The following is a 24,821-nucleotide window of genomic DNA, read 5'->3' as shown; positions in this document are numbered from 1 at the left end:
CCAGAGTGTGGAGATCAAAATTTAGATGAAAAAGGAACAGAAAATGGGACTAAATGAGTTGTTGTTCGAACAGTCATTGCACATGTGATGGTCTCCTTCTTGAGATAAAGACTGTCTCTCTTATCTGCTGACTGAAACAAGTTTTCCAGGAATTTGTAGCATTTAGGAGGGGGAGAAAATTAGTGACTTTTTAAAAAAATTAGAATCCCTATAGTGTGGAAACAGGCCCTTTGGCCCAACTAGTTCACACCAACTCTCTGAAGAGTATCCCACCCAAACCCATTCCCCATTACATTCACGTAACCTACATATCCCTGAACACAATGGGCAATTTAGCATGGTCAATTCACTTAACCTGCACATCTTTGGATTGTGGGAGGAAACCGGAGCACCTGGAGGCAACCAACGCAGACACGAGGGCGGCACTGTGGCTCAGTGATTAGCACTGCTGCCTCACAGCGCCAGGGGCCCGGGTTCAATTCCCATCTCGGGCAGCTGTCTGTGTGGAGTTTGCACATTCTCCCCGTGTCTACATGGTTTCCTCCCACAGTCCAAAGATGTGCAGCTTAGGTGAATTGCCCATAGTGTTAGGTGGATTAGTCAGGGGTAAATATAGGGGGGGTCAGTTTCTCTTCGGAGGGTCGGTGTGGGCTTGTTGGGCCGAAGAGCCTGTTTTCACACTGTAGGTAATCTAATCTAATATGCAAACCACACACAGATAGTCGCCCAAGGCTGGAATTGAACCCAAGCCCCTGGTGCTATGAGGCAGCAGGGCTAACCACTGAGTCATCATGCATAATTTATAAAAATCATTCATAAAAAAGAAGGAAATTAAATAAATTAGATTGTATGTCAACAAACCCTGTGTTGAAAGATGAGGTTCATTTTCTCAGAAGGTAGCTGAAAGGGCTCATGTCAGTTCCTGCTGGCACCATCATGAAGCACATATGGTATACTGTAACATTAATGACTTTCCTGGGATAATAATGAGTCCAGCCCAGCTCAGCATCATTTTCCCAAATACTTGTCAACCATGCGCAGCTTGATATCACAATAAAATCTTAATGTAAGCACAGATTAAAACATTACAGTGACTGTGTTTTGATGTTCCCCAGTTGCCTCCTGAGGTTCGGACTTAACCTTTGCAGTTACCATTACACAAAACTATGGCTGGATTGCAGTAAGCACATTCAGTTCTGGCAATCACAGGACTGATATGACTTTGTGAAGGAAGGGGCACAGTACAATTTCATCAGAGTGATATTGTGGCAAAGAGGATGGAAGAATGCAGGCAGGGTTAATATTCTCTTAAGAATTGAAGTTTAAGATGTTATCTATTTGAGGTATTGAGATAATTTAAAGAATTAATAGGGTAGATTAGATTAGATAGATTAGATTATAGGGTAGTGTTATGAAATTATCTCATTGTATTCCTTTGTTTCTTCAGAGCAAGCCAGTCTTCTCTATGATTTGTAATGTTCAGAGCACACCCAATTCCAGAGTTGATAGGTGATAATCTTCAACTAATAGAATCATAAAGTACAGAAGAAGCCCTTCATCCCATCAAGTCTGTGCTGATTATAAAAAAAGACTGAATCTACACTTGTCCCACTCTCCAACATTAGGTCCCACTCTCCAACATAAGCCTTGATTGTTGTGACACTCCAACTATTCCCCTGAGTTTCTCCAGAGTTCTCTATGTTTTGTTTCAGGTTGTAACATAATAGGGTGATCTTATCATGTCAAAAATGTTGGTGGACTGATCTGGGATCGTGACAGCAAAAAGATATTAACTAATTTAAAATTACCTTTAAGATTAGAGATCAAAGGTGATATTAGGAAGCATACATACTGCCCTGACTATTTGGAATGCTGTCTCACCAGAAGATATTATTTGGTAGGGATTGGGAGAGGCTGTTCAATTGAAAATTTGAAACTAAAGTTTTTGTTAGGTAAGGGTATTAATAGTTTGAAAATAAATGGAATTGGATAACTGTTTGAAATATTGACCTAAACCATTTGAAGGATTTCAGGACTATTGGGAAAGAAAAGTGAGTGGGACCAAATGGATCATCCTTTCTGCACCACAAGATTGTTTGAATTTATGATTAATCCAATTATACGTCATGATTTTGATATGGCTACTGTTGTTTCCTGACAGCTTCAGTGTAATGATCTCGCAAAGTGAATATAATTTCAGGACTCTTCACCACTCACTCCTAACTGCTCCATTTCAGCCTCACTCTGTGCATATTCAGTAATACCCAAGAAGTCCCTGAAATCGGACCCAGGATCTCATTGTTACAGAATATCTAGGAGGCAAACTAATCTTGTACCAGCAGACTGAAGGTGTACATGGTAATAGTAGCTGATATGTAACCCATCTAACAATTTGGTCAAACAGACTTGAGGGGCTGAATGGCCTCATTCTTTTTCCATGTTCCTGCATCCTTATTGCATTCATTGCAGGTTATCTCTTTTTTCAGAAACTGCTAAACCAGAATTTGACTGTCAGTGATGCAGGTGTCTAGACATTTCACACTTTCATACGTTACTTTGCCCGTTCGTTTAGTAAACAATTAAATGCTTCTATGCTACTGTTGCAGTAAAATAAAACTGGTGCATAAATAAACTGGTCGAGAATCTTGATCGTGCCGCACTAAATTTTGGGTAACGAGCCAATAATTAGGCCACTAAACTAATATTGCAAGTGTTCAGTTGATTATTTTGCTTTCGTGTGATACTCATGTTCACTGAGATTCATATAATTTGCTGAACCTTCTGATTTTCAGTTATTTCAGTTATTTGCCAAAGACAAGAGTATAATAAAATGCTACGTAGATTAGTAAAACAACAGGGCATCTCAAAGTAAAAGCTTTTATTTATGCAGCCACTTATCACATCCTCATTAGCGCATAACTTTTGTTGCTAAGTGGACACATTCAGCAATTTCTAAACAGCAAGGTCTGATAAATATTGAAGAAGCTGAAGGACCAGTCAGCCTCAGGAATGGGGTGAGACTTTATCCTCTCCAGACATAATCAAAATGGTAATGTGCCCGTTACTTTACCATCCATCTCCAACTTGTCTGAGATTTAATGGAGGCATTGGGTAGCCTATTTAAAGCTACACCCGATTCCTGCTGGTATTTCACCAACAGCAGGAGGAGGCCCATACCATGTGGGCAGTCTGGCAGCTGCAGTGGAGCAAGCTGATGCCAGGTAAGGGGAAGCAGCCTCCAGGGAATTCTCTGCACCCATTGGGGTTCATTGCTATCAATGTCCTACTGCTCCCTTTACCCTTCACCCCCTCTGCCTTATATCTATTCTATAATTACAGACTATAGAATAGATATAAAGTTCTTTACACAACAGGATTTCACTATTTCCAGTTCATTCTCAATGCTTTTGATTCACTGTTCACCCTCTTTGTAAGGCACACAGTACCAAGGATTCCTTGGTGTACTACAGCTGAAAGGCATTAGGCAGTGAACTTTCCCTATTGTACCTCTGTAGTACAGTGTGTCCCTCAGCATCTTGCTTTGGGCTTTGGAATGTGCTGATTTGCACTATTCAATCAAGGACAACTCTTTGCATTGGAAGACCAAAATGTTTTGGGCAAACCAAAGGGTATCTTTCACAGAGGTAATGGTCATCCAGTCACGGTTGATGTTTGTCTTGCTTTGTGTTGTTGGGAGCAGCCCATAGAGAATAGAGACCTGCATCATGGAGCTGCTCAGCATGAAGTGCAAGAGAAACCATTGCATCTCCTTGTACCTGCATTGCAAAGACAAATTCCACAAACAGGTGCAAGACTGTGTTTTCCCCACTAATACCACCTCAAGGGCAACATGCAGAGGATGTGAGACTCCCGGTGTGCTGGGTAGATTTGATGTGAATGGGGTTTTCTCATGACTAGCTAAACTACATATTGGTGCTTGTTCCAAGTTTTGGCAATGAACCATTCTGCTAACTGAGTTTGACAGTCTGCTCAGGGACCCATCCACCATCTCCCTTTTCTGCAGCACCTTTGGGCCACACTTAACATGGAATGAATTGATATGTTTTATAATGTATTTATGTAAATTTTATGAATAAAATATGCTTTTTGGAAAATGAAGGCCATATAAGGACCACTGCACCCCATAAAATCAAGCCGTTGCTGTTTTTGATTGAGGGATGAATGTTGTTCAAGGCACAAGAGAGCCTCAAAATGTGCCACAGGACTTTTTTGTACCCCCTTGTTGACATTAAGTGGACCTTGGTTAGCTTTTAATAGAAGATATCTCTGATAATGCAATATTACCTCAGGGTTGTGCAACATTTTAGATTATGAGCTCAAATTCTCAAGTTGGGATTGGACCTAGAGCTGATGTGAAAGGGTTAGAATACTTTCTTTTTGTATGTTTTATGTGCTTGTTTTGTCATTATTGAAAGGGATTGGGTGAGGCTGTGTGTTTATGTTTCCTAAAAGATCTAAAGAAGTTTCCGCACCATCTATTAGCAGTGAACGGAGGTCCCCTCCTTCAAATGAAGTTAGGTTGAAGCTCCATCTATCAGTTTAGGTGAATATTAACTAATCAGAGACAAACAGAATGTCCTGGTTAATAGTATTCCACAATCAACAGCAGAAGACTAGTTGGTCATTCACCACAAAGTCATAGAGCTTTCACAATATGGAAAAAGGCCCTTTGGTCCATCATGTCCATGCTGGTCATCAAGCATCTATCTATTCTATTCAGATTTTCCAGAACTTGGTCAGTAGCCTGCATGCTATGGAATTTCAAGTGCTCACCTGAATAGTGCTAAAGTGTCTTGAGGAATCCCATGTCTACCATTCTTTTCAGCAATAAAGGTCTAGATATCACCGCTGTCTGGATGAAAAGTCTTTTCCTTCAATCCACTCTAAAACCCTTGCTCCTTGCCTTAAATCTGTGCGTCTGGTTATTGACATTTCTACTAAGTGAAACACTTTACCCTTTCTGCCCTCTCTATGCCTCTCATAGCTTTGTATACCTCAATTAAAATTCCCCTCAATCTCTTCAACTTGAAGGACAATATCTGATCTAGCTAGTCTCTTCTAGCCCAGACTACTTCTACTGCATCCTCTCCAGTACAATCACATCCTTTCCATAGTGTGGAGACCAGAACTGCACACCGTATTCCAGCTAATGCCTAACTAACTATACTTACTTGCTCTTGTATTCAATATTTTGACCAATAAAGGCAAGAATTTCATTTGCCTTCTTAATCACATTATCGGTCTGTCTTCTGCCTTCAAGTACCTATGAACATGAAAATTAATGTCCTTTGGTGTACTATACTTCCTAGCATTGTACCAATCAATGTGTACTTCTCTGCCTTGTTAGTCCTCCCAAAATGCACCACCTCATACTTTTCAGGATCAAATTCCATGGATCACTGTGCAACCCATCCGTACCATAGTCGAGGGCTTTCCTCATCACTATTTAAGATACCACTAATTTTTGTGTCATCTATGAATTTAATAATCATACTTCCTATATTTGCATTTGGATCGTTAATGTATACAACAAAAAGCAAGGGATCCAGTGCCAAGCCCTGTTGCATGTCACTAAACAGGCTTCCAATCACAAAAACAGCCTTCACCATCAACTTCTGCTTCCTGCTACTGAAACAATTTTGGATCAAATTTACTAAATTTGCAGGTATATGGGACTAACATGGGTAGTACTTCATTTTTGGCAGTACAGACTCAGTTGACTAAAGGCCCTTTTCTGTACTGTATGATTCTATGTTATGAATTGTCCTAGATCCCAAGGGCTCTTAGCTTCTTGAACAATCATCAATGCAAGACCTTGTCAATAGTCTCACTGAAATCCATTTGGGCTACATCAACTACATTCTCCTCATCGACGCACTTTGTCACCTTCTTGATAAATTCAACCAAATTTATATGATCACCCCCTGACAAAGCCATCCTGACCATCCTTTATTGAAATATTATTGATGTGGAGGTGCCAGGGTTGGACTGGGTGGAAAAAGTCATATGTCACACAATACCAGGTTATAGTCCAACAGGTTTATTTGAAATCACAAGATTTCAAAGAGCCACTGCTTTGTCAGGTGAAGTATTATTGTTTGTGCTTCCCCTTTTTCAGTAATTTCCTCCAGCCCTACAATCTTTCAATATCTCTGTGCTTGTTCATAGAATTATTGAATCATCACAGAACATAATTAGAGTTGTTAACATCCATTAGGGAAAGAAATTTGTCATCCTTTCCAGCCTGAACCAAATGTTACTCCAGACACATAAAAATATTTGCACTTTGAAATGGCCCAGCAAACCATTCAGTTATAGTTAAGGATATAGTTAAGTACTATCTTCACAAGGGCAATTAGGAATAATTACGATAAATGCATTGCCAAAGACATTCATAATATACAAAGTAATTTTAAAATTCTGACCTCCTGTGCATCACCAATTTCTAACCGTTCACGTGGGAGGTTGGCTCAGTGTGCCAGGGACCCGGATTCGATTCCAGCTTTGAGCGACTGTCTCTGTGGAGTTTGCACATTCTCCCCGTGTCTGCTTGGATTTGCTCCAGTTTCCTGATGTACAGGTTAGGGTGAATTGGCCATGCTAAAATTGCCTAGAGTGTTCAGGGATGTATAGGTTAGGTGCATTGTCAGGGGAAATGTAGGGAAATAGGTCAGGATGGGATACTCTTCGGAGGGTCAGTGTGGTCTTGTTGGGCTGAATGGCCTGTTTCCGAACGATACGGAATCTGTGATGATTCTAACACTCGTGATCTTGTCTTTAGCTGCCTAGGTCTTAAACTCTGAAATTCCAACCCTAATTATTTTTGCCTTTCTACCTCTCTCTACTCCTTGAACATGTGCCTTAAAATTACCTCTTTAATCACATTTTTGGTTGTCTGTTATGCTATATCCTTATGTAGTTCAGTGCCAAATCATTGTTTGATAATGCTCTTCTGAAGTGCAATAGGACATTTGACTACATTTTATGAGCCACATACGTGTATGTAAATTGAATTTTCTGACTGTTATTTAATGGCAAAATTTAAAGAAGAAAAGTCTGTAACATCATGTCAAGATGAACACCACTAATGGTAATACATGTTAAATATGACAGGCTGTTTCGAAGGGACAGGCTAAAAAGCTGACAGATAAAGGAAATTTGTCAAAAAGTGTGGTGCTGGAAAAGCACAGCTGGTCAGGCAGCATCCGAGGAACAGGAGAAACAATGTTTCGGGCACAAGCCCTTCATTAGGAATGAGGCTTTTGGGTCAAAGAGGCTGTGAGATAAGTGGGAGGGAGTGGGGCTGGAGTGAAGGTAGTTGGGAATGCGATAGGTGGATGAAGGTAGGAGTGAAAGAGATGGTGGGAGTGGAGCATGGAGTGGATAGGAAGGAAGGAAGATAGACAGGTCAAGAGGGCAGTGCTGAGTTGGAAAGTTGGAACTGGGATAAGGTGGAAGGAGGGGAAATGAGGAAACTGGTGAAATCCATTTGATCCTAGATAAGTAAATTTGCTCATAAACCACTTACCACATTTCTGCTGAAGCTAGAGTTCCATAATGTAGAACAGAGATATTACAAACATGCTGGTTCAAAAAAATGCTTTCTTTCCTCCCTCGCCGCTATTTTTCGACCAGAACATACGGGCTTGAGAGACGTTTCTTAGATTCCGGTTACTTTCCGAGTTATTTAAATTAACCAACTGAGAAATCAGTCAATGGCTTACCAGGTAAGTCACTCCGCTGTCAGTTCCAGCATCCCAGGGAATTAAGTCCTGAATAACCTTCTGCACCCACCCACAATCCTTGGTGCAGAGATCTTCTGCCGACAGCCCCACATTCCAATCTGGACTGGGACCCAACATTGTCAGGAAGGACATCAGATGCCGTGTGTGGTCAACAGAGAATTCTGCAGATGGAGCTGCCCGGCTGCACAAAATGTAGAAAATAGCAGAAGAGAAGAAACAAGAGCAAAATTAGATTAGATTAGATTCCCTAGCCAACCCTCCGAAGTGTAACCACCCAGACCCATTTCTCTCTGATTAATGCACCTAACACTATGGGCAATTCAGCATGGCCAATTCACCTGACCTGCACATCTTTGAACTGTGGGAGGAAGCATCCAGAGGAAGCCCACACAGACATGGAGAGAATGTGCAAACTCCACACAGTCACCCAAGGCTGGAATTGAACCTGGGACCTTGGTGCTGTGAGGCAGCGGTGTTAACCACTGAGCCACCTTGCCACCCTATTATGCCTCAATCTTTGTATGTTGGAATGGTACAATGACAATATCGTTCAATGAAGTGTCATATAATAGATGTTCATGAATTGTTGTATTTTCATGTGTCACTTAGCTTCAGATTCTACTTCCTGCATTGATGATTAATAATTTAGGAGCCTTGCAAATATTTTGACCTGCAGCTGCATGTTCCACTAATTAGTCTGACAATCTCCTTATCATTTGGAGCTGAGACGTATTACAAAAGAGGACAGTCTTGACATATACGTAAATGAATGACTCTAATAAGTTTAAACTCAACAGCAAATATCGTGATCTTTCTGAGTGTGAAAGGCCATGCGCTTACATATCAGTAAAGTTCCTCTTATTCATTACTCAGTGGTGTCTCTTTCTTTCCTGGAGGTTCTTACTTTATCAAAGACATATATAAGATCTATATTTATGAGATGTTTATGCACAAAGATGCCTCATTGTCTGGTGTGTCTCACTTACTTTTGATATATCGCCAAAACTTTGTTCTTTCAATTTTCATTTTTCTTTCAATTATTATTCACTTACAAAGAGAACATGTTTTTGTTCTTTTTGTATTTGAATGATGGTAATGAGTCCAGAAGTCAATCTCCACACTATTCCATCTCATGGAATCCACTTAATAAATTACCTTACATATTTATAAAGAGAGCTGCATCTACAAGGCTTGGCAGGCTGCAGCACCACCAATGGCATGTGGATGCCATTAAACCATGACATGTTTACATATTCAGTCTTCTTTTTAACATTAAAAAGTGTCTGGATTATCTTTGCACATAATGGCCTAATTTAGTTTTTCCTTTCATTACCACATGAATTGCAAAACAAGTTGCATTTGGTCTCGACTTCTTCTTTGTTCAATCTGTTGCAAAATTGACAAATGATTACATCATTATGATTGTATCAATCAACTAAACAACAACCAGAGAGAGCAAAAAGGAATCATTTCCATATAATTACAGCATCAATTTTTATCAGAGGCCATTGGTGTATTGTGTCTGAGCTAGCTCTTTGAAATGTTATGCAGTTAAATTCACCCCATCTTTCTTCCTAGCCTTGAAAACGCTTCAAGTACTTATATCCAATTTCCCACTGAACCTGATTCCACCACCTTTTCATTCAGTGCATCCCAGGACATAACAACTCACAGCATTAAAAGGTTTTTTCATCTCCTGTCAGGTTTTATTGCCATTTTATATGAATCTGGGTCCTTTGATTATTGACCCTCCAACCAATGGAATCAGTTTTACCTTAGTAATTCTAGAAAAACCCTTCATAAGTGTGATCATCTTTATGAAGACCCCTTTCATGCCTCATTCAGCTCCTGGATATCTTCTCTGCTCTGAGGAGAGCTATTCCAGCCTCTCCAAACAATTAAAGCCCTCATCCCTAGCACCATATCTACTGCCAAAAATTCATTTAAAATATTCTTCAAGACATAGATTGGATTTTAACTCTATCAAACAAACAGTGAGATGTAGGAGAAAGTGAGGACTGTAGATGCTGGAGATCAGAATCAAAGAGGGTGGTGCTGAAAAAGCACAGCAGGTCAGGCAGCATCTGAGGAGCAGGAGAATCAATAAACTCTTCATCAGGAAACGTCAATTCTCCTGCTCCTTGAATGCTGCTTGACCAGCTGTGCTTTTCCAGTACCATACTCTTTGACTTAACAGTGAGATGTGGACACAAATGTACCAACTATTTACTGTCAGTAGTAATTTCTAGGCTATTAACACACCATTGACTTAACATTGTTCTTAAAGTTGCATATATATGAAATAGGCAATGTCCACTCTTCAGTTGTGGTGTAAGACAAATTTATGCAAACACTTTCATCTTCATCTCTCATTGGAACAAAGACTTCAACCGAAAATATTAATAACACTTTATAACCGTAATTGAAATTTTATCTTTGATTAACTGTTAAGATGCCAATTTAATCACATGAAGTGCCATTCATCAGCCTTTAATCATTTCAAGTATGTCTTGAGATTAGTCCTCAATTTTTGCTTTCTTTGGTTTCTATGACAACTGTATCTAGTTTCTGATTCTTCTGATGCTGAGCAGTCTTTTTTTTCTAGTAGAAGTACATTATTACCTAATTATATTGATATGAAAACAGATTTTCTACTCTTTTAATTGGCAATTAGATCATCCAATGAAAACCAATTTCATAAAGGTGTCTCTTTTTTAAGTTAAAAATCACACAACACCAGGTTATAGTCCAACAGATTTAATTGTAAGCACTAGCTTTCGATCACTGCTCCTTCATCAGGTGAAGGAACGGCGCTCCAAAAGCTAGTGCTTCTAATTAAACCCATTGGACTATAACCTGGCATTATGTGATTTTTAACTTTGCAGTCCAACACCGGCATCTCCAAATCATCCTTTTTTTAAATGGCATAACCAAAGGCAACTAATTGGATGATCTGAAATTTCTGAGCTCAGTGATAAATCCAGACGACACTAAAGTATTGAACTGAAAGAGGATTTGCTGACCTCAGCTTCATTGTAATTGCACAGTAGGCCCAGGACTGGGAATGGGATACAGAATTCAAATTCCCTCTTGTTAATTAACATAGAACTAATCTGCGGATGTAATTTATTCTGATCATTCTTGTAATACAAATAGGAGGAGCCATTAACCCCTGAAGCATATACCACCATTCATTCAGATCATAGTTGCTGTTCACCTCAACTCCATTTACCAACTGGCGTCTGTAATATCCTTGTTTAACAAAAGTCAATCAATCTTAAAATGAAATTTTCAACTGATCCTTTTAGCATTAACAAACTTTTAGGTACAATGTTTCAGATTTCCAAAACCTTTCTTCTAGGACTATAGATTTGTATGTGGTGATGGTAGATATGTGAATTGGATTGCAGGAGACATGGGAAGAGAGAGATCAAGATCCTTCTCCAAATGTTAGTCTTGCATGAATGATAACCAATGCATACATTTCCAAAAGAGAAAGTGAGGACTGCTGCTGCTGGAGATCAGAGTCGAAAAGTGTTCTGCTGGAAAAGCACAGCGGGTCAGGCAGAATCTGAGGATCAGAAATGTCGACGTTTTGGGCATAAGCCCTTCATCAGGAATATGGGGGGGGGGGGGGGGGAGGAGCTGAGAGATAAATAGGAGGGTGAGGGTGGGGGTGGGACTGCAGGGAAGGGAGTTGGGAAAGCAATAGGTAAATGCAGGTAGGAGGTGATGGTGATAAGTCAGAGAGAAAGATGGAACTGATAAGTGGGAAGGAAGATGGACAGGTAGGGAAGGTCACAAGGACAATGCCAAGTTGTAAAGTTGGATCTGGGATAAGGTGGGGGGAGGGAAGATGAGGAAACTGGTGAAATTTACATTGACACCACATGGTAGGAGGGCCCCAAGGTGGAAGATGAAGTGTTCTTCCTACAGGCTTCAGGTAGCTTGGATTTGGCAGTGGAGGCGGCGTAGGACTTGCATGTACTTAGCAGAATGGGAGGGAGAGTTGAAGTGGTTGGCCATCAGGCAGTGGGATTGTTTGGTGTGTGTGTGTCCCAGAGATGTTCCCTGAAATGTTCTACGAGTTGGTGTTCTGTCTTCCCAATGTAGAAGGGACCACAATGAGAGCAATGGACACAGCAGCTGAGGTGTTTGGATGCGCAGGAAAATTCCAGCTGGATGTGAAAACATCCTTTGGAGGTGTGGGCATAGTTTTACACCTCTTGCGGCGGCATGGAAGTGTGCTGGGAGTGGAGGGTGGGTTGATGGGGGTGGAGGGAGGAACCTAACGAGGGAGTCACGGATGGAGTGGTCTCTGCTGAATGCTGATAGGGGTGTGGAGGGAAATATATCTCTGGTGATGGGGGTCTGACTGTAGGTGGTGGAAATGATGGAGAATAATGCATTGAATCTGGAGATTAGTGGGGTGGAAGGTGAGGACCAGGGGCTTTCTATCCATGTTGCAGTTGGAGGGGTAGAATTCCAGTTCTACAGACAATTTACAGGGTCATAAGGATTTTAGGCTAATAGAATGTATGGTGTTAGTATGTGGCATATATGTTGCTCACTGATTAGATTAGATTACCTACAGTGTGGAAACAGGCCTTTCAGCCCAATAAGTCCACACCGACCCACCGAAGCGCAACCCACCCAAACCCATTGCCCTACACCTAACACTACGGGCAATTTAGTATGGCCAATTCACCTAACCTGCACATTTTTGGACTGTGGAAGGAAACTGGAGGAAACCCACGCAGACATGGGGAGAATGTGCAAACTCCACACAGTCAGTTGTCTGAGGCAGGAATTGAAGCCGGGTCTCTGGTGCTGTGAGGCAGCAGTGCTAACCACTGTGCCACCGTGCTGCCCATCATAGCTCTCTCCTCAATCTCCACCATTCTGGTTTGACACTCCAGTGACTTTAGACAGATTTATAAAGCATGTATCTACCTCAAACATACCTCTTTTCACATTCTTCCTCCACCCACCCCCCCCCCCCCCCCCCTTAACCTGTTGATCCTTAGGAGGATCAGTCAGCCAGTCCCCACACCCTACCAATGCTTATGCTCCAACACACACTCTGTTGCATGTAACACCTTACCTCACTCATTCTCTTTACCTCTTATCCTCCTACACCATTAACACTGCATGACCTCTGTTTCCTCACACCCTTGGAAAATCTCAATGTCTTTCGGGCTACATATGCCGGCACTAACAGCCATGTCTCCAACTTGTGTCTTTCTCATTCAGTTCCTCTTCATATCATTACAGGGAAGACACCTGATGACAAGGCAAAGAAACATTGGACAGGCCGTTGAGTCCCAGATATCTGTGTTCTCACCCCCTCTGAGAAAAGGAATGTTGCTCTGGCAGGAGAAGAGAGGGTGGGCTGAAGAAGTAAATTGATCAGGTCAGTAGGAGTCTGTTAAAAATCACAGCAGATGAAATAAATGGAATCAGAAAAGGACGGAGGATCATGATCAATAATTATCAAGTAAGAACCCCCAAACGTACTGACAAATAGATAGCAGAAAGGGTACAGAAAATGACGTTGTAGTCTGTGCAAAGGGCACTCTTCTTATCCAGTATGAGAGGCATCACTGATGGTTCTGGTGATGGGCAACGAACTAAGATAAATAAGAGAAATAAATGTCGCAGGATATTTAGGTTGATGTATGGATTGCCACCCAGTGAGCAAAATTCAACCTAAAGACAGGAATGAACTTAATGACTCACCACAAACCATTGGGATGAAGCTTTCAGATTACAGCAGGAATGGAAAGCTGCTGCTGTGAACATAACATTGACCCTAACTGTTGAAGAAAGGGACAAATCACCTTCCTGAGGAAAGGCGGTAAATGGCAACTCTGCCAGAAACAACCATGCCGCCCAAAATAATCAAAAACATTGCTTTGACATTCTGACCTCTATTTCCAAGAGATAAATAAACTTAGATATTCAACAGTTCTGTTGAAGATGTAGGCAAAAATGTGGCAAATTTTAAGCTTTCCCTTTCGAATTAATGAAAGTTTGATTGGAAGCATGAACGCAGAAGAAGGCAATTAAAATCAAATAATAAAAGGCTCTTTATACATAATGTCAGAGTTTGGTCCTGATTTCTTTTCCCTCTCTGAAGAATAGCGATGGGTTCCATGGCTTAGAAGTAAAAAAGAGGTTTAATTAACAACAGCAGATCAATAGATGGCCCTGATTAGATATCAGCAGTGCCCTTCTCTACTGTACTTATTCATGAGGTGATAATATAACCTTGTTATACTTCAAATAAAATATCATTTCTTGTGCAATCTTTTACTTAAAATGAGATTTCAAAATTCATTCATTTGAAATACTGATACAGCATTTCTCTACTTAAATTTCCACAGCTGAAGGTGTAATTTCTGAGGAAGTCTATTTAACGAAACAGGATCCACATAACTGGCATGAAAGTAAAACCATGTCAAATTGGATAATTAAATAAAGAGAAAAAGGAATGCTGCAAATTAAGTATAGATGGTAGAAAGAGCGGTAATCTCCATTCATGGAAGGCCTTTCAGTGCACAAATCCAATTCCCTCTGCTGGTTATTGTATTTCAAACCTCTTTGAATGCATATTTCTGCAAAGTTAATAGGCCTGCACTCAAGGGAGATGAACGGATATCAGATACGTGTTTTTATAGCCATTCTATTAATGCGTATTGTCACTTAAGGTGATCGCGCTCCTTCCTTTCTGGTCTCCTTTTCTAAAATGGTTCTTTTATGTCCTCCCTTCTTTTCCGATGGAAACCTGGGTTTAATTCTTTAAAGAGAGAACAAAGATAATCTAAAACGGTAAAAGCTTAGATTTAATTTAGCAGTATCTAATTCATTACCAGTCTTATCTGTACAAAGTCTATACAGGGTAAAAATGGTTTTAATAATCTGTCTGCTTAGATATTCATGGGAGAAAGTGAGGACTGCAGATGCTGGAGATCAGAGCTGAAAATGTGTTGCTGGAAAAGCGCAGCAGGTCAGGCTCATGCCCGAAACGTCGATTCTCTTGCTCCTTAGATATTCATGGGATTGACTTCAGTTGACAGTTAAAGTTTCTTTGCCATAGTTTTGATGTTGATCCTTTGAGTGCTGGCAGAAAACAGATTTATTGCCAGTGTGAAGCTCCAAGTAACAAAAGAGAATGTTCATCAGTAACATTCTCCCTGAGCTACGAATGTCAAAGATCTTCAGAATCAACTCACTGACTGTGGAATAGGTTAAAACTAACAGGATAAGGAAGGTCTGATGGATTGTGTATTTTGAGAAATTACATTTATACAGGACCTTTCAGGATACCCTAAAATGCTCTACAGCAGAAGAAGTACTTCTGTACTGCAGCCATTGTCATAAGTTAGGCTACACAGTCTATTAAGACAGCAAGATCTTTTAATTATCAATGCACTCAATTGTTTCAGTGACATTGGTTAGGGAACAAATGTTGGGCATTACACCAAGGTGGCATGGTGGCTCCATGGTTAGCACTGCTGCCTCACAGCGCCAGGGACCTGGATTCAATTCCAGGCATGGGTAACTGTCTATTTGGAGTTTGCACATTCTCCCCATATCTGCGTGGGTTTCCTCTGGGTGCTTCGGTTTCCCCTCACAATCCAAAGATGTGCAGGTCAGGTGGATTGGCCATGCTAAATTGCACATAGTGTTCAGGGATGTGCAGGGTAGGTGCATTAGTCAGGAGTAAATGTAGAGTAAGAGGGTAGGGGGGTAGGTTTGGGTGAGATATTCTTCGGAGGGTCAGTGTGGACTTAGAGTCATAGAGATGTACAGCATGGAAACAGATCCTTCGGTCCAACCTGTCCATGCCGACCAGATATCCCAACCCAATCTAGTCCCACCTGCCAGCAACTGGCCCACATCCCTCCAAACCCTTCCTATTCATATACCCATTCAAATGCCTCTTAAATGTTGCAATTGTACCAGCCTCCACAACTTCCTCTGGTAGGTCATTCCATACACGTACCACCCTCTGTGTGAAAAAGTTGCCCCTTAGGTCCCTTTTATATCTTTCCCCTCTCACCCTAAACCTATGCCCTCTAGTTCTGGACCTAGCCTGTTAAGCCTATCCCTATAGCTCAAATCCTCCAACCTTGGCAACATCCTTGTAAATCTTTTCTGAACCCTTTCAAGTTTCACAACATCTTTCCGATAGGAAGGAGACCAGCATTGCACCCAATATTCCAACAGTGGCCTAACCAATGTCCTGTACAGCTGCAACATGACCTCCCAACTCCTGTACTCAATACTCTGACCAACAAAGGAAAGCATACCAAACATCTTCTTCATTATCCTATCTACTTGCGACTCCACTTTCAAGGAGCTATGAACCTGCACTCCAAGGTCTTTTTGTTCAGCAACACTCCCTAGGATCTTACCATTAAGTGTATAAGTCCTGCTGAGATTTGCTTTCCCAAAATGCAGCACCACGTATTTATCTGAATTAAACTCCATCTGCCACTTCTCGGCCCATTGACCCATCTGGTCAAGGTCCTGTTGTAATCTGAGGTAACCCTCTTCGCTGTCCACTACACCTCCAATTTTGGTGTCATCTGCAAACTTACTAACTGTACCTCTTGTGCTTGCATCTAAATCATTTATGTAAATGACAAAAGGTAGAGGACTCAGCACCGATCCTTGTGGCACTCCATTGGTCACAGGCCTCAAGTCTGAAAAACAACCCTTCACCACCACCCTCTGTCTTCTACCTTTGAGCCAGTTCTGTATCCAGACTTGTTGGGCCGAAGGACCTGTTTCCATACTGTAGGGATTCTATGGATTACTTTCCAACTCTTCTTAAAAATAGTTTATCCCTGCATGGGATATGTGTGTCACTTTGGCTTGTTGCGTAATCATTTTTAACCCATTCCTAATTGCCTTGGACTGAGTGGTTCATTAAGCTGTGTCAAAACATAGGGAAGGGTCAACCGCATTGCTGTTTTCCTGGAGTCATATGTTGACCAGATCAGGTAAAGATGACAGATGTCCTTCCCGAAGGGACATCAGTCAGCCAAACAGGTTTTGGCTAGCAATGGTTACATGGTCACCATTAGATTAATTTAGTTAGACTCAAATTTTTTGAATGAGTTCAGATTTCACCATCTGCCATGGTTTGCTATGAACTTATGTCTCCAAAGCATTAGTTTGGGACTCCAGATTACCAGTGAGGTGACATTGTCAAAACACCACTTATTAGTGCTGTGGGATCTTTTGCTGAATGGTTAGGGGGGAACTTGTTTGACATCTCACCTGAAGGTGTGCACCTCTGACAGTGCAGCATGCCCTCAGTATTGTATCTGAGGATTTCAATCTGGATTATTGGGCTAAAATCTTAGGACTGGGACTTTCTTGGCTATCAATGGTACATGTATGTTAAAGGAGATGAGAAAAGTGGAAAAGCAATGAAATTTAGGCAGGTAATTTCAGAGTTTAAGGTCAATCGCTATGTGCATCAGTGTCAATGGTCGAGTAAGAAATTAAGAAATAGAGAGAGAGTGAGAGAGAGAGAGAATTTGAATTACAGGACTGCAGAAAAACAGTGATGGATAGAAATGACTGAACAGCATATGACAGCAGAGTTTGGGATGAGTTCAATTTTACAGAACGTGGAAGTGTACCTTTTTTGAAGGAGATTTTTGGAGATTACTTGAAAGAACATTAGCTGCTCAACGTTTGCAGAAAGTATGATTTACAGACACCATAAAGGTCATTCCAATTTTTCTGTAAAACTTGCTTACTAACATGCAACAATGTGCCAAATGACTTATGACACTAAAAATTAACTTCTGAAAGTGGGAAATCTCATTCTTTCATTTTAAAATTATTACTGGAGATTTTTTAAAAATAAATATTTAAATGACTTTTTATTGTACTTTGCTTTTGTCTTTTTCTGAATTAAATCTTTCATACTTGCTCTTTATTTGTCTGTGGTGGAGTCCTATACTCTGCTCCACTCTGCCCCTCATTGAGGAATGGGCAGGTTTGTATCTGTACTTCACATTATTCAAGTGCTTGCACAATATTATCATGAATCATGGTTGCTGTGGGTAACCCTTGTACCCAGTAACCAGGTTGCACCAGATAGACCAGAATGCTTCAGGATGTAGAAGTTGTGATGGCTGCCAAGGTGGTGGGCACACATCACCAGAAAGTGGTAATGGTGATCACAGATTACTTGAAAACTAACCAAGTGGAACCCCTTCCTGTTGATGAATTCTACAGTGTTATGATACTGCCCTCTCAGAGCCATGTGTGTATAGTCGATGCCACCCTACACCTGGGGGGATGTAAGCTATGTTCTCCAATCCTGCTGACTTGTCTTGGGGGAGCTAAATGAACCGCTGTGATCTTGCTGAGATGGCATTAGTCACGGTCCTGGTGCATTTCAGATGCACAACTGAGAGATCCTAGATTCTGGATCAGTGGTGCTTGAAGAGCACAGCAATTCAGGCAGCATTCGAGAGATCCTACACAGGTCATCCATTGTACCCTGAAAGCAGCCAGTAGCATTGAGGTTCTGAACAGCAATCACCTTCACAACCACCAGGAGAGAATGGTCTCCTGCCCCTACTGCCCCCATTCCAGCATCTGCCTGCACAGTTCTGTCACAGTGTCCCAGGACACATAGCCTGAACAGACACTACGCCTTGCTCTTGACCAGGAAGTAGATTTGGATCCAGAAAGCTCTGGCCTCCTTCGCACATGGTGCACTGTGAAGAGTCCAGCAGAAGTGACATCTCTCTCTGCTGGGTGGCTTGCCCTCCCCACTAGTTCGCTGCTGATCTTGGTCTTGCCATTAGTTCTGGCCCTCGTACATCTGCCTTCGGCTTTGCGTATGGCTGTTACTGCACTCTTGGAGGTTGTATGAGTGAATGGCTTACCTTTAGTCAGCACTGCCTTTTTGTAATGCAATTCTTGCTATCCTCAACATTATTAAGATGCCGAGATGTAATTTGCTAATGCCAATGGTGTACTGCAAACAAGGTTCCCTTTAAACTGTGCAACTGCACAGCCACTTGGAGGTCCACTGCTATGCACAGCCTCCAAATTTTATGGAACAGAAAAAAATAATTAGAGGTAATGCTGGATGAAATACCGATGACAAGCATCCACCTCCGAAGCACCTTCACTCTACATGTGAAGCAAATAAGCAATGTAATGATTGCAAATGAAATGTAGCTTGGTTTGCAACTGGCTGCTTTGCGAACCTGCTTCTTCAATGTCCCAAAAAACATGTATGCTGTGCTTTCACACATCAAGCTGACCCCGAATTCCGCTCAGTCTGGCTTACTGTCACCACCATTTTCTACGAGCACTTTGGGTCCTGAGAACGGTACATCATTGAGTCATAGAGTGATGGAAGGGAAAGCAGCTTGTGATGGACACTGTCAGCACCGGGCCCTGGTGCTCCTCACCTTGCTGTCAGGAACCCTCCCTCAAAGCCTCCATGACTTCTTTTACTTTGCACTTCCCGGCAGCCCAGTTCCACCCATTTCCCACCTCTCCTTCATCTACTGATGTGCAGACACAGGCCTCCAAATGGTCCTCACCACTGTCTGGGACTACACCTTAACGATGTTCAATCAGTCTGGTGGACTGACATAGCGGAGGCTGAGGGTCAGCTCTTAGATACCTCCTCCTATCTCCCCTTGGACCATGACCCCACTATGGAACACTAGGCTATTGTGTTCATTACAGCCACTAACCTCATTTCATCTGGTCATCTCCCTGCCCCACCACTGCCTCCAAGCTCACAGTCCCCTAACCCTGCATCACCCACTTCGACATCCTTTCCAACATCTACAAACAGGACTCCACAGGCGGACCCATTATTTCTGTCTGCTCCATCCGCTTCCTCCTCACCATGAATGTGCAATCCCTTTACGCAATCATCCCCCACCAGGACGGTACGCAGGGCTCCCCACTTCTTCCTGGAAAACAGGCCTGAATTGTCTCCATCAACAACCACCCTCCTCCACCTTGTCAAGCTCATCCTCGCTCTAAACTACCTCTCCTTTACCTTATCCCACTTTCGTCCGGAAGATGGTTGGCCATGGTATCCACACGGACTGCAGGTTTGCCAGTCTCTTCTGTGTTCCAGTCCTATCCCGAACCGCACCCACAACCCTTCCTCCAGACAAACAATGATATTGTCAGTGCTGTTTTGCTCTCTCATCAGGAATTAGAAACATGAATCTACTTTACTTCCAATTTCCATCCCTGTCTTACCTTCACCTGGACCATTTCTTGACTCCTCCCTTCCCTTCCTTGACATCGCTGTTTCCATCTCTGGGGATAGGCTGGCAACCAATATCGACTACAAACCCACCAACTCCACAGTTACCTAGACTACATATCCTCAAAACCTGCTTCCTGTAAAGGTTCTGTTTTGTTTTCCTAGTTCCTCCATCTCCACCACATCTGTTCCAATGATGCTAACTTTAACAAGGAGGCCTCCTAAATATCTACCTTGTTCTTTAATTAAGAATTCCCCAACAGTGTGGTTGACTGGGCCCTCAGTGGAGTCTGACCTATCTACTGCACTTCAGCCCTCACTCTCTCTCTCTTGGTTTCTCCTTTCTCCTCACCTATCATTCCACTAGCCTTCACATTGAAAGGATCATTAACTGCCACCTCCTGCGGGATGCCACCACCAGACACATAGACTCCTCCTCTCCTTTGTTAGTTTTCCTTCGGGACTGTTCCCTCTGGTTCACCCTGTTCTACTCCTTGTCCACTCCCAACACTCCCCGACAGCCCCTTGGTACCTTTCTGTGCCATCACAAACCTGCCTGTTTACTTCCTTCCTCCTCACTATCCAGATATATCTTTCAAGTGAAGCAGTGCTATTTTCATTATGTTCTGATTTTGTTAGTGACATTGAACCTGCTCCTCTACGTTCCTCCTGGGGAGATTGCAATGGTGGTCACTGTTGTTTACCTCCACCTCCCATAACCTGCCATGCTCACCAATGCTGTTCTGCAAATACCTTATTCACCTAGAGATCCACCCCCAACACCATCCTCATCCCCACCCCTGGGAAATGCCTCCAGTTTTTCCTCCCCAACTTTGAGTCCTCATCCCATTTTTGACAGTGATCTCCCACAGCCACTACACTTCATGTACTCTCCTCAATGATGAATGGACAAAACCACCTCCCGCTCCCCCTTCGCCACCCCCCCCCCCCCCCCCTTCTCCCAGACACCATTTGCCCTAGATCTCTGACTGACCTCAATGAGTAACTCCTAGACAGGACTAGCTAGACCCCTGTGTTTGCAGCTCCCTGGCTGCTTGATTCCCAGGCAGCTGCTGCTGACCCTACAGGATTGACCATTGCCAAATCCCTGGACTGTAATCGGACAGATTCCTGATTGTGAACATTCCAAATGGATGTCTGACCATGGTCAAACCCTGGACTGTGTGCAGATTGTGCCTGTGACTGACAGTGGACTCCCCTTGACTGAACTGAGGGCTAGCTCCCTCCCACGCATCCACGTTTCTCACATTATATTTGGCTGAATGCATGTGCAGTGTGCTGCCATGTGGGCAGCTGGAATATGTTTTGATGTTAGATGATATTTATAAGGATACCTTTCATAAGGAGGCCTCCTTCCCCATGAAAATTCCTCAATAATGAGCATGACAGGCAGTCTCTCAAAACATTTGTACTAAATAGTATGTCAATACAACGGTACTGATAATCTCCCGGGTCTCATTTGCTGTCTCTGACCTGTCAGCTAAGTTTTGGAGTGAGGCCAATTTCCTCAGATCCATTTTCTCCTCGAGGTCATCAGCTTACATCAGTCAGCACTCCTGTCCCACCCAATGCCTGAGCTGGGTAACATTATGGGCTTCTTCCCTGCTACTGAACACCTTCTATCACTCTAAAGATTGAGCTGGGTGGGCGGTTGGTTATTATTTATCTACAAAAGGACTTCAGTTGGAGATATTACTAGGTCTAGGTCTTTCCCATCCAAATGTAACTTACAATACAACCAAGGCTGTCTGAAAATCTTTAGGGTCCTCTTTCCCATCTGCAAATCTGCATGGGAGTGGGTCCAATTCTGCCTATGATTCAGCAACTCCTTGTTTGAAGAAAGTTTTCTCAATAACTGTTTGCATGCTTTTTGTGAGAATTTTGGATTAAGAAGCCCTTGACATGGACTCCCCAACCTTAGCCAGTGACCTTAGCTTGCCCCTATTCACTCTGTTACAATTGGCTGTGTTTTTAACAGAGAAACACTGTTTAATCTCTTACCTACAACAGTTGGAACAGTCATAACATTTGAGGACCTTCCTTAGAACTAACGCTTCAGATCCCCTAACCTGCCCCTACTATAAAGGTTAAGAGTTGTGGTAATCAATGTCCATGAAGCTCATTACATTAACAATTATTCAGTGAAATAAAAAAAGGCACTATTTATGCACTATATTTCCTTGTTCTATTCCAAGCCGAAGATTAAAACCCTTGCACTTTTCTTACTTTTCTTCTATTATGTTCTGGGAACAAAGCAGTGGAAGGATACATTTACTCCCTCCAGTCTGTTCTACCTTCGACTAGATTATGGCTGATCTTTGACCTAATTCCATATGCCCAGCTTTACCTCATACCACTTCCTAACTTTGGATTACAAAAATCTATTAAAATCTATCAAACTTATCAAAATTCCTCAGCTCTGAGAAAGGGTTACTGGACCTAAAATGTTAATTTTGATTTCTCTCCACAGATGCCGAGCTGAGCTTTTCTAGTAATTTCTGTTTCTGTTTCTGATTTCCAGCACCGCAGTTCTTTCAATTTCGGTTGATCTCAGGTTTATAATGAATAATTGACCAAGGGAAGCAAGTTCCAATCTTTTACCATACCTCAGAGCCTCAGCTGGATACAGCGTCTATTGACTGGATTGGGTCTTGCCCATCCCACTGCAAAGATACAAAGAGGTCATGGGAGGCAGCAAGGTGCAGGAAAGACCACCCAAAGCAATTCCTCCTTCATGGGCAAACACACTAGATGGAGGGATGGTGGGGTTAAATATTATTCTGCCTATTATCCAACAACTTTTTGAGTAAAGAAAATGTTCTCAATTTCACTCCTGAAAGTCTGTCTCCAAATTTGTTGCGTTTCAGACTATTCATCACAGCCCTCTAAAAATTCAGAAGAATGTTTATTGTAAGCCAGCCAACTGTACATTAGTCAAGCAAAGGAGCAAATGTTTCTTCCTTCCAAATTGAAATAAATATTGCGCGCAATTCTGGCCTCCTTCCTCTCGGAAAGTGTTGTGAAACTTGAAAGGTTTCAGAGAAGATTTAAAAGGATGTTGCCAGGGTTGGAGGATTTGAGCTGTAGGGAGAGGTTGAATAGGCCAGGGCTGTTTTCCCTGTAGTGTGGAGGCTGAGGGGTGACCTTATAGAGGTTTATAAAATCATGAGGGGCATGGATAAGATAAATAGACAAAGTCTTTTCCCTGGGGTCGGGGAGTCCAGAACTAGAGGGCATAGGTTTAGGGTGAGAGGGAAAAGATATAAAAGAGACTTAAGGGGCAACCTTTTCACACAGAGGGTGGTACATGTATGGAATGAGCTGCCAGAGGAAGTAGTGGAGGCTGGTACAATTGCAACATTTAAAAGGCATCTGGATGGGTATATGAACAGGAAGAATTTGGAGGGATATGGGCCGGGAGCTGGCGGGTGGGACTAGATTGGGTTGGGATATCTGGTCGGCGTGGACAGGTTGGACCGAAGGGTCTGTTTCTGTCCTGTCCATCTCTATGACTCTATCTGCAAGAATATACATTTGTCGAACATAAAGCTCCAGTGTCAAAGATGAAATTCCTACTATGTTGTAGATAACATACAGTTTGGAAATGATAGAACACTGAGATGTAACTTACACATTCAGAGGTTGCCAAGCAGGCCACTGAGCCTTTGCCTTGATGACAGTCAAAACACTCTCACCCTGAAGGAATAAACAAGAAAAGGAAAGTCAATGACTTCCATACGATTAATTTTTTCAGCAAACCCATAGAGAAAAAACACATGAAGCTAAGATCTAAGAATCTTTAGAGTTGAAGGTGTCCCTTCATCCCATCATACCACATCCTGCCCTAGACTGGACCCATTATGTTTAAGGATGTTGAATTTAGATCAGAGAAACAGACCATCAGGCCCAAAAGCTCCGACCAACCGTCCTCCCATTATACTTAATCTGACTCTATGTGCATAACTCTGTCCTCCTTCTTCACACATTTACTTAGCTTCCCCTCAACCAATCCTTGTGGTAATGCATCTTTCCATCTGTAAAAGGTTTCTCTTGAATTATTAATTGACATCCTTACAGGCTGTTTTGTATTGATAACCCCTAATTTTGGATTCTACCACAAACGGAAACATGTTTGATAAGACAATCCTCTCACATCCCTTCATAATTTTAAAGAGTGGAGAAAGCTGTTCTCCAGTATGTTAATCTTTCCTCAGAGATATCCTTATACAGCAATCTTTTCTGTACATTACCATTGTCTACTCAACAATAATTCATATCTCTTTCCTTATACATGAAAATCCTGCTTTAACGACTTGGTTTGACTCAATTTGACTAGCCAATCATGGTAAAGCATTCCATGTTTTAGTGAACCTCTCGACAAAACCAATTCTGCTCAACTCTGGCTTTTCTTGCTTGCCACAATGATTTGAATCCAGAAAGTGCCTGACAGCGTTGGAAATCATGACAATCTGCAAAGATCTTGGAAAATGAAAGTAAATGGAAGAGAGATTAGGAGGGGCAATCAGCAACTTACTGAGTTTCAAGGAGCCTTGAAGGAAGAAAGAATTGAGGAGGAATTGGAATAGTTAGGGAAGGAAATTCGAGTGAATAGGATTCTGAATGGCTGAAGGCATGGCTTCTAATATGCAAGCACATGTGCAAGAGGCTGGAGATGGAGAAAACAAGAAATTGGGGAGCATGGTATTATGCTGTAGGAAATTTTTGATAATTAAAAAAAATAAAACATTAGGTATAGG

The 24,821-nt window shown here is 42.0% G+C and overlaps 1 protein-coding gene across 1 annotated transcript in view; it reads right to left on the bottom strand.

Annotated features, from left to right (window-relative positions):
• The window catches only part of LOC122557712 (spondin-1-like), a 328,953-nt gene that overhangs the window by 51,757 nt on the left and 252,375 nt on the right, over positions 1 to 24,821 (bottom strand). The window contains exons 7-8 of the mRNA XM_043705605.2: positions 23,696 to 23,760; positions 7,746 to 7,947 (exon numbers count right to left, since the gene is read on the bottom strand). Coding sequence (XP_043561540.1) covers positions 7,746 to 7,947; positions 23,696 to 23,760 — 267 coding nt within the window. The remainder of the gene's footprint in view (positions 1 to 7,745; positions 7,948 to 23,695; positions 23,761 to 24,821) is intronic.

The sequence above is a fragment of the Chiloscyllium plagiosum genome, unplaced genomic scaffold (assembly GCF_037043375.1).
Source record: "Chiloscyllium plagiosum isolate Xiang-an unplaced genomic scaffold, Cpla_swu_hap1 HiC_scaffold_18, whole genome shotgun sequence".
Lineage (NCBI taxonomy): Eukaryota > Metazoa > Chordata > Chondrichthyes > Orectolobiformes > Hemiscylliidae > Chiloscyllium > Chiloscyllium plagiosum.
This window is presented reverse-complemented; position numbering and strand designations above follow the sequence as displayed.